The sequence below is a fragment of the Lycorma delicatula genome, chromosome 8 (genome assembly GCF_047948215.1).
Source record: "Lycorma delicatula isolate Av1 chromosome 8, ASM4794821v1, whole genome shotgun sequence".
Taxonomy (NCBI): domain Eukaryota; kingdom Metazoa; phylum Arthropoda; class Insecta; order Hemiptera; family Fulgoridae; genus Lycorma; species Lycorma delicatula.
In genome coordinates, this window is record NC_134462.1 from 81,197,773 (window position 1) to 81,209,810 (window position 12,038).

The following is a 12,038-nucleotide window of genomic DNA, read 5'->3' on the forward strand; positions in this document are numbered from 1 at the left end:
TTTAAAGATTAAATAAATATATAAGAATAACTTCCAACAAAATAATTTGAGTAATAAGGATATATCCATTTAATTATATATATATATATATATATATATACTGCATATTTTTTAATAAAATCTAAATTTACATATGTAAAACGATCACAACAATTATAAAATAGTACAATAGTAGAATAGTAGTAAATGCTGTTTCCAATACAGTATATGCACATACTAAAATAATTCACAACATTAAAAACATAAACATTTAATTATTAACTATACAATTAATAATATATATATTATAAGCACTACTTAATGCACCAATTTATATAAAAATGAAAAAAAAGATGAGAAAAATTCTTTTAACATATTATAAAAAATTTCAATAAATGTCTATAACCACTTAAAATCTTAGAAGCATTACATTAATGTTCTAACTTATGTTGCCAACAATAATTGTGGATGTCAGCAACAATGAATAAATATAATATATAAGAAAACACACTGTCATACAATGCACCACTTCATTTTAAGATTTAAATGAGTACAGTCGAGACTGCTTCCTAAATGAATGAAAATATTCAGAATTAAAAATAATTCAAAACACAACCAAAATTTAAAGTTTGTTTTATATAGACAAAGAAATTCACAATAAATTAATACTGTATTTTATATAATTCAATAAAATATATTATAAAAATAAAAAAGAAGATAAAATTGGACATAACATAGCCAGTTTAAAATATTATCTAACAATTAGATATGCTAATAAAGAGTATTTAAACCAGTACAGATAAAAAAATGAAAAAAAAAACCATTAATTATTAATTAAAACTTAACATCACTTAATATATGTAACCTGAAATAAACTTAAACTGAAATTTTAATGAAAATTCAGTTAAATTCTAAAACAAAGGTTTTAGAAAAATACAAGAGAGCTATATAACCATCAACATTTAATTAAAAGTGAATTATATTCATATACGTACTTACTATAAACAGAAAAAATAAAATTTATGGATTACCAATATTTGTAACTTTATGAAGATGAATATTGAAACAACAACTATAAATTCATATCACAAGACTTAATTCTATCTTAAGCTATTAGTCAATCTTTCAATATATTCACTGAAACAATCATTCTGAGTAAATATAAGCAATACTCAAAGTAAATATATACTTTTAAAGAATTTAGTTTTGGAACCAATTTATATTTTTATTAATCTTTAGATATTCATCATGAACTTCACTGCATTTAATGTACCTGAGAACAAGTTCATAAATCCCAACATCATACGTCTCAATGTCTCTGAACAATGAATATTTGCTAAATTTTTTTTTTCAGTCAGGTATACTTCCAACTTCATAAGTGAAAACAGAAAATAGAACTATTTTTAAATTACACAGCATCAATGACTAAAATGTAATCTACATTTTACAATTTTTAATAAATTACCAAATAACCTAAAAGATTAACCAATATTAAAAAAAGTATTAAACAGTTTCCTTTTGCAAATACTACATGATTTGCAGATAAATTTTTAAGTAATACAAATTAAACTTGATTTCTCTACATCCTTGTTTAATGTGTAAACATAATATTAATATTCAAGTAATTTTGTATTGATTTTACTACTTTTTCTTTTTAAAGAAAAATGCTATTTCAATGCTATTTCTCACATATTTATCATTTTTATATATTAATTGAACTTATGTAGTTAGTTCTCTTTTTTAATTATCAGTTTCGTATGTTGTGAAGTCGCTATGATTCAGGGTTTCCTTAATCTTTTCAATTAAGAGTTGAAATTATTCTTTTCTTTTAGAGCAGTAGATTAGGAAATCTATCTATGTCAGATGTGATTTACATAATTTATTGTTAGGTACCATTCTGAATAAAATATTAAGTTATTTATAATTGCTTAGACTGAAGTCTGGTCTGTTTGAAGGAAAGGCCGAAACTTCCCAATTTTTTTAAGATTTGCAACAACGTCTGAGTGATACAAACAGTGTGTGTAACTGTCAACAGTTGTGAAATAGGCAGACTCTTTATCTCACTTACACATTTATTTGTTTTATATTATCTGATGCATTTCACTGTCACAGTATCTATTTGAAGTGGAAAGCCAACTATATGTGACTCCTTTGCAGTACCGTGATTTATTGTGATAATATTTTAATTTTTTGGCAGATGGTGAATGTGATGTGAACCACATTTGTCTCATGACATAATTTGCTTAATAAGCAATAAATTTCAGTACTTACTTTTTTTTGTGAAAGCACTGACTAACTGCAATTTAAAGTTCTGCAAGAGGTATGGATATTTTTAATTTATCTGTGAAAAAGACATTGCTGTGATATGCACTGGTAATTGCTGTGTGATATGGATCCAACTAAACACCAACAGTGATAGCAACTATGAAAAATTATTTCCCTTGCATCTTTATTAGTCTTTTATCATTACTTCTTGTCAAATACATGTAATACTTACAGAGTTTCATGTTGTAAACCTGAATTCTACCGTACCTGAATTCTATGGAATTGTTATTGAAATAGGCTATCACACACTAAATGATATTGAATTTTAATTAGCCTTTGGGACCACCATTAGGTAATGCTTCAGAGGATGAGATGAAATGACAATTTTGTGGCGTGTAAAAATGCCATGCCTGACTGGGTTTCAAACCCGGGACCTCCAGATTATCTAGTACTGACTAGACCTCATATAGCATTAAAAGAGTTATATCCTTAAGCAGTTAGAATAATAACCATAATTGAATAAAGCTTAAAGATGATTAATATGGATGAACATCTATTAATAATCAACATACTACTATTCTTTCAAGGAGCAAAGAACTAGAAATGAATTCAGTCAATATTGAATGATAATAGATTAAGACTAAAACAGGATGTTTGTGATACTGTTTGATTAAGTAATAGAGTTTTTCAGAAAATTTTATCAAGTATTCTAAATAGAGAGTAGACAACTATAAAATATTTATATATGGTCAAGTTTGCACAAATATTTTTTTTAAAAATCAGCAGGATTAGATTCTAAATGATCCAAAACAAAAGAATGACCAAAACTTTAATGGCTACAACAATAGAGCATGATTATACAGTTAAGACTCCTGTCACAGAACAATGCTATTCTAGTGAAAAGTCCCTCTTTCTACTCAACAAAAAGTACTATTATTTTTCTGCAGTTTGTGGCTGGAAAAAGTAAAAGGGATTTCTCAGTATCATTAACAGGCTGATTAAGCGTTCTTTAACTGCTCCAGATAAAAACTTAAAAAGTAGGTCTTGGAGGCAATGAATTTAAAAATCAGGAGAGCCTTTTAATAAAGTAAAAATATTTTTATTTGTAAGTAGCCTTGAAGCAAAACTAGTATAAAAGGAGCATGAAATAGGTGAGAGAAAGACTTATGCGTTATTTTTAAAATAAATCTTCTTGGTAGCATCTCTGACTTTATAATAAAGCTTTAAAAGATTAACTAATTTTTTAACTGTAACAAGCTTAATAATAAATTATAAAAATGTGTGTATATATAAATATACACAAATTTAAAACCGAACAATAATACTGATTAAATTGAATAAAATAAGAATTAATAAAAATAAATATCTTAATATTTTACTTATTATAAAAATAAATATCTTAATATTTTACTTATTACTAATGTAAACATTTTTAATGCAAAGACAAAACACTTATTATTAATAAATATATAAACACATAAAGAGCATAAAGTTACAGCAGATATTATATAACAGTACAGTTTAAAATTAACAGCACAATTAGCAATGAAAAATTAATACCTCGTTCATCATAAGTTTAACAACCAGTACACTTTAATCACTAAATGTAAAAATTAAAAACAATGTTTCTAAATTACATAAAATGCTAATTAAATTTTACAGAAACTTTATAAAAAAAATTAAATAAAAACATATTTTACTATAAGGCAGATTTCTATTCAACATGAAACTTTAATTGGTAATGCAATAAAGTTACTACTATTACTTTTTTTTGCCTTAATACCAATTTTTACGGTTTTTATCAACAAATGCTTTTTTGATCCATACCTAACCAATACTCAAACCTTACACATGAAAGGTAAAAATTACTTTTAAAATCAATCTATAAAAACTCAAATCAGTTCATAAAAAAAAAAGTTAGTTGTTTGCTGCATAAATATTTAATAATACACTACATACTAGTTTATATAATAAAACCAAGTAACAAATTTACACAGAAATGTTCCTATATTATAAGAATATTCAGCACTCTTTTCTATAGACACCATAAATATTTTCCCCAATTAAACTTTCAGTTTATCTAAAAGATTTAACAACAAAAGTCTTCATAAAGATAAAATCTTTAGGAGTGAACATTTATTACATTGCGAAATAACTGATTCTATAGGTAAATAATTTACACAACAACAAAATTATGCAGACAAGAACTTGAAACTATAATCTATACCAGAACAGTTTCACAAAATAACTCTACATATTTAACTAACAACTGAAAAATAAAAAATAAAGGTTTGTATAAATAAAAATTAAGGATCTTATAAATCTAAGATTACCCATAATTTTCCTTAACTTTTAAGTAATTAAATGAAAATATCAAGGTTACTCTTCACATGTCTATTCTTCTTATATGAAATGAGCTATATAAATAGTGTTAGTGTTTCAAACTGTCTGACATTCTGAAAATTAAAAAAAAATATTGCAAAAATTAGCAGTATATATAAAAAAGGACATGATCTCAACGTGATAACAATAAGACTGAGATCCCATTACTGCAATTTAAATATCTAAAAAACTAAAATTTATTTATAACTCAGTTAATATAATTAATTTTCAAAACTATTCTTTAACAAAATTTAATCATTCTCCTGTGATATCCTAATGATATCTTGATAGTTTGATTAATCTTGTAGTTCACCTTTCTGTTTTACTGTAGCTCATTTTCTTTAATAATTTTACCTTTATTATTAATAAAGTAGTAAACTTAATTTAGAAATTATATGTCATTAATGCCATTCATTTATGATATAACTGTGATTGTATCATTTTTTTTTTTTTTTTACTATTGACTATCTATTGTATATCGTTTACATCAATAAGGTTTTTTTAGCTTTATCTGAGATTTTTTATGCACTAATAAGTAAGTAAATTTCCCTCTACTACTTTTCTATAAAAAATAAAGAAAAATCATTTAAAAAAAGTTGTATATCAAAATTTAAATTTTTGACGTATATCAAAATCATTTTTTGATATACATAAAAAATGAGAACTTTTTTGAGAAACAATCTATTTTTTATAACATGTAGTCTACCCCATTTACTTTGAAATTTAAATTTATTTTAATAAATACAAGATTTTTACATGCATTTTTTTTAATGCATTCTAAAAAACTATTCATTACTCATGTGCCATTATATAAACTGAAAATGTGGTTATATCAGAAAGCATTTTGCATGCTTTCATTTATTTACCCAGATTTTTTTATAGGATTAGTCAAGATAACCAATCCATTTATTAGAAATGAAACGATTTTATTTGATTCTAATCTAAAACTGATAAAAACACAACAATGCATAACCATTTCATTTTTTCTTTAATCTTTGGATTTCAATTATTATTTCTTGGCTTTAGCAATACACTAATTAATGTCCGCAATTTTCTGTTTATCTATTACTGTAGTTTCTTTATTTCTTCTTCTCCTATTTATCATAAAAATCATTTTCTATACATTTCCTATGCTTTCTTTGGTTATTCTTATCTCACTATGTTTTCCTTTCTCCTCCTTTACTCATACCACAAGTAGGATTTACTTTTTTACTTAAAAGATAATCGTTTACTGATCATGATACAATTACACAAAAATGTTATTAAAAAATATGAACAACAGTTACATTAATATAGACATGAATAAATAGTTGAGGTAATCTGGTAACCTAAAAAATATAGAATGAAGGCAAAATCAAAAACAAGCTGTAATAAAGGGAAAGTTAGAATATTAGAGAACTGACAGAAAAAATTAAATAATTTAAAATTATTAAAATAAAGCAATAAAATATTTTAAATTTTATTAAATAGCGTTTTACTGTATTAATATCTAAAATTAAAATAAATGAAGCACTTGCAAAAATAATTCTCTAACCCACTGTGAACAATATTTTTCCAATCAAAAAACAATTGTTTTTACATACATATACATATATATATATATATATACATACATACATACATACTCAAGTAAATAATTAAGTGTTCAAATCACAAGAAACATATGTATTATTGTAATGTATAATTAAACAGTTGACTGCCAAGTAGAACCAAATCCAGCAGCAGTATCAGAATCTGAATCTCCTGCTGGATTACCTGTACTTATTGTATCTGATCCATTAAAATCTGATAAGTTCTGTTGGCTTGCAGGTCGTGAAAAGTCATGTGCTCGTCGTGATTTTCGTTTTTTGATCGGTGCAAATTTTGGAGGAGGAGGCATTTTTTGACAATCATCCTGAAAAAAAACAAGATTTTATAAAATATTTGTTTATTTAGTTAATGAAGACAGCATGATTAAACCATACTACCATGGTGCTGTATAATTTAAATTTACTATACAGTGTCAACTCCTCCCTGACAAATACTGAGGGGGTTGGTGGTCATACAAAAAAATAATTATATTTTAATAGTAAATATTTTAAGATACACAATTCCTTATGAATATGACAGGATATCAGGAGAAGCTTACAAAGAGGACATTCTAAACTGATAAGTGAAATTATCTATTATAACATTTTAATAGTAGATTATAAATATATATAATGAATGATATATATTTTTTGGCTATTAAATGAAAAAAATTGAAAATATACCATAATCTTGTACTTTTCTGATTTAATGCTGTGAGTGACCATTTTGTTTGAAGTAAACCTGTAGGAATTACACAAAAAAAAGTGATCTTCACTTGTTTTTCAGTAGTCTAATCTCAATAATTCATTAAAAAGGTATATAAAAAATAGTGGTTATGTATATTTAAGAGCACAATTTTATTGAGTAAAAAAACTTATAATAAAAATTTGATGTTTTTGGCAGTTAATTTTTTCTTTTTAATGTTTCCTACTTTGGCTCTCAATAAAGATAAGAATAGTTATTCTTTCAACTGAAAGAATAGTTCTTTCAACTATAATTTGGCAAACAAAGGAATTTACTAAAACTGACTGCAATAATTTTTCAATTAATCATTATATAAAATGGAATATACACCAAACCAAAGCTTTTTCCTTTCTTCATTAGTTTATGCAGAACTTATTGAAATAAAAATAAATACAAAATGATTAAATTTTCAATGAAAATGCAGGAAACATGATTTTGCGGCCTTGTTTACACTATTTTTGCCCTCTAAAACTTTTGACAAAAAACCTTTACAGTATGTTACCTTACCTTGTTATCTTACCTTTACAGTATGTTATAGTAGCTTACATATGTTAAATACAGACCGCTATCTTGATCATTAAATTTCAGATCGTTTCATCCAATATTTTGAGAATGACAGGCCTTTCAACAAAATTTCTATCTCTATATCCTGTTGCAGTATTAGAATGATATTTTCACATAAATAAACAATTTTATAACAGAAAATGAAATGGAACTTAAAGGAAGAATCATATTTCTGTAGAAAATGGAAAAAAGGTAAAATAAAATGTTTGTATAGATTCCAAGACTTGTCATATATGTTAGGGAATCGAATACACTCTATATCAGCATATGATACAAATTTATTAATAATAAGGATATTACTTTTAGAATCAACACCTTTTTTGTGTAGTTTTAAGAATATATTTAAAACTGTAGTAAAAATATAAAATAAAATAATAGCAACATAACAGTGCATCTTTTAGATGGAATTACTTTAAAATAGTTTTAAAAAGCAATACAGTTAACACTGATTAATGTAAAATAAATAAATTATATACAACAAAAATAAAAATTATATACAGGTGATTAAAAAAAACAGGAAATTTTAAAAATAAATAACGTTAATGAAAAGTTTTTTTAGAAAATGAATTTTATTTCATGTAATTGTACAAATGTTGCAATTTTAGGATACATACATTTTAGTTTATTTTTTAAAGATGACATCTTGGAGGTGATCTCCTCTTCTACGTAAACACTCACGAAGTCTCATCATTAAATTGTTCATGGTTTGACGTAACATCTCAACTGGAATTTCTGCAATTGCTTCTCGGATCTTTGCCTTCAGTTCTTCCGTTGTAGCAGGTCTACTGTGGAACACTTTGCTTTTAAGGTGACCCCACAAAAAGTAATCGGAAGCTGAAAGATCAGGCGATCTGGGAGGCCATCTAATGTCACCATTTCGTGAAATGACACGTTGTCCAAACAATCGGCATACAGCTGCCATCGATATTCGTGCAGTATGTGATATTGCTCCGTCTTGTTGAAACCAGGCTGTGTAATTCGCAAGACCGTTGTCATCCTCAAAAAAATAAGGGCCTATAATACCATAAGATGACATAGCACACCACACGGTCACTTTCTGGCCGTGCAACGGACGCTGGTGTAGCTGCGTAGGATTTTCTTGTGCCCAGTATCTGAAATCACTTTCTGGCTGTGCAACGGACGCTGGTGTAGCTGCGTAGGATTTTCTTGTGCCCAGTATCTGAAATTTTGCTTGTTAACAAATCCACTGAGGTGGAAATGCGCTTTGTCTGACATCCACAGTTCGTGAACAAACTCTTCGTTATCATTTATCTTCTGAAGCATTACATTACATAATTGTGCTCGCACAACTGCATCGTTCGGTTTCAGTTCCTGGACGATCTGCAATTTGTATGTATGGAATTGCAAGTCCTTGACTAACATTCTTCGAACACTTGAACTATGCGATTGTAAAGATGCTGAGACGACGGATTGACCGATGTGGACTTTGTGTGACAGCATCTTGTAAAGCTTGAACATTCTGTGGTATACGGACGGTTCGCTCATGGCCTGGAGGTTTCTTTTTCATTACCGAACCAGTTTCCTCAAAATTAGATATCCATGTTTTAATCGCATGTGCTGATAGAACACGGTCGTGCCGTCCCAGATTAAAATGACGGCGAAATTCTCTACGTGCTCCCTCCATACTGTCATTGTTTTTGTAAAACACTTTGATAGCAAATGCACGTTGTGCACCACTCCAAGGATCCATGACAACTAAATGGCAGGTTAGGTTAGAGAGGCTGGCGCCACTTATCAAATGGTACCAATTGCCCACGGCTACCAACACAACTTTCAAAATATGTTCCGTTTAAAATATTCTGTACTAGGTGGTTTGTTTAATAGACTAGTACTACTTGTATCTCAAATGCTTTATTTGCTTACGTAACATATCAGAAACAAACAGTGGGGATGATAAGATGACAACTAATTAATGTATCCCTTTTGGTGAGAAACAATGGGTTACGTAAATTGTCCGCATTCAGTGGGGAAACAAGTATTAAAATAAGAAAAAATGCTAATAAACAAAAAACCAAAGGCAGAAGCTACAATGAAAAAGTATTTACAAATTCTTGCTTTCTACAGTATAGAGAGCTTGAAAAAATAATAAATGAAACAGCTTTTCAGTAGGCAGAAGCACAGTTTTCTTGAAGATTTTATGTACAGCAGTCAGAAAAATTCATCTGAACACAGGGAATTTTACACTGCTTGACCACCCCATTCTTCAAGTAGTCTGTGTAATATGAGGTTACTGTTCTTTGGTTATTTAACAATTTTCACGTTTTAAATTGTATTTTGTGAAAGTTTATTTCATTTTTTATTATAAAAATCATATCATATTTTTTGTTCTGCGTATCTTGAATATATAATAATAAATTCCAAAAATGCATTCAAAAATTTTTTCTTTCTGGGCATGCCAGTATTATACAAATAGCTTCTGAGTATGGTGTTAGACTAGGGACAGTGAATCTTATTTTAAAGGAATTTTCATCTCAAAGGAAAGGCAAATGTGGCGGTAAAAGAAAAACTACTCCAACACAGGATTGATTATTAGTGAGTAAAAGTATACTTGATCCAAAATTATCTGATGTAGACTTAAATCAAGAATTAGCAGCCAGTGGAACACATTTACAGGTGACAACTGTTAGATGCTGACTTCTTGCAGCTGGATGGAAAGCTTGTTGGCCAGCTAAAATCAGCTTTTAACACAAACTGGGCAAAAAAAAGAAAGGCTTTTGTGGGCCAAAACACATGTTGTTAACTGAACCAAAGAAGATTGGAAAATGTTATGTTTTCTGCTGAATCATGTTTTTATCTTCAGGGGCAAAGGGTTCCATACATTAGAGAAGCATCTGATGAAAATATATAACTGGCTCATATCCGACAATCAGAAAATATCCCCAGAAAAATTTTTTTTGGGGTTGTTTCATATTAGCAGGCCCTTGTTCATTACTTCCCGTAGATAGTATGTTGAAACGTGATTGTTATATAATATTCTGAAGGAAGGTTGTGAAACAATTCAAAAAAAAAATTCTCACAAGGCAATAGAGTGTTCCAACAAGACTTGGCACCATGCCTTACTGCCAAAAGAGTTGAAAAATGTTTGGAAGAATGAACATTTAAGTGCTCTCCTGGCCAGGTAACTCCCCAGATTTAAACCCAACAGAAAATTTCTGGGAAGTTAAAAAACCACTCTCAAAAATAAATTGTATCACAAAAATTGACTTCACTAAAACAATAATATTGCTAGGGCTTCATGATAAAGAAATCAAAAAAGATGTGCAGACTCTTGGTGAATCGATGCCAAATCGTGAACATGAAGTGATTATGAGTAAAGGAGAACATATTAAATTCTAGATATTCACAAATTTTACACATATGATTTTTTTTTTAAAAATAAAGCTACTTTTTTATTAAATAACATTTGTTCATGCTACTGTATTATCAAAAAAAAAAGCAAATAAAATTGTTTTTTTATAAAAAAATAACTTCTAATTTAGGGTAAATCTTGGCATCATACAATCTAAATTATTGACATTCTAAATGAATTTTTATAAAAATATTACATTACAAATATACAGTAGCTGGCTTAGTTGAAACCAATCTTGATATTTGATTTTATTGATAATGACAACTACCAGCATTAACTTATGACAAAAATAATGTATTACATGAGGTAGTATTTAAATTAAATTCAAAATGTAATATTAGTAAATTGGTAATTTTATATTCAGATTACTATTAATTTGGTGTTTAAGATGATTTTTGTTGGCAATAATATTTATAGTATACATAAAGTTCCACATAAATTATTAGTAAATATATATTCTGTAATATGAACCTGATACAAATTTACACTAATTACTCTTTAAATAGGGTAAAATAGAATTTTTTTAAACTTATAAATTTAACTTTAAATTTAATTTTTAAACTTAAATAAAATTAACTATAGTTTAAAATTAGTTAAATTAAACTAATCAATATAATTGATAAAAATCTAAATTAAAAAAAAAATGTTTAACTTAATTCATAATATTTTACTTTATAACTAGTAAAAAATTATATTTATAAAATAGTTTTATAATCTAAATACTACAGAAATAACTGTTTACCTACAGAAAATCAGAAAATATATACAACACAATAAATTACATGTGCAAATACATATTAAATAATTATGCAAGATAGCACTGAGTAGTAGTAAATTCATATATTGTGAAAAAATCACAGAGATTTACATCATGTACGTGTTACTAACTGCATCTTTCTTATTGAATGGAGTTATAATAAAGAAAAATTTGCAAGCCAATAAACAAAAAAAAAAAAATGAAGCTTTTTACAAGATGCATATATTTCCTTGGTCTTTTTTAGAGGTAAACTTGTCTTATTTTACTTCATATATGGAGAGTGGTACAGCGAACAGTAAACAGTCTGGTTAAAAAGTTTAAGTAATATAGATTAAACATTTTTGACAGAAATATTTTTGGTCAGGTTCTCTGAGTTCTTGAACTCAGCTTAGACTATCCAAACATATA

General features: G+C 27.2%; 1 protein-coding gene across 1 annotated transcript in view; it reads right to left on the reverse strand.

Moving 5' to 3' along the window:
- Positions 1-3,712: 3,712 nt before the first annotated feature.
- The window catches only part of LOC142328613 (uncharacterized), a 51,136-nt gene continuing 42,810 nt past the window's right edge, over positions 3,713-12,038 (reverse strand). Inside the window, exon 5 of the mRNA XM_075372426.1 lies at positions 3,713-6,520. Coding sequence (XP_075228541.1) covers positions 6,311-6,520 — 210 coding nt within the window. The 3' untranslated portion in view covers positions 3,713-6,310. The remainder of the gene's footprint in view (positions 6,521-12,038) is intronic.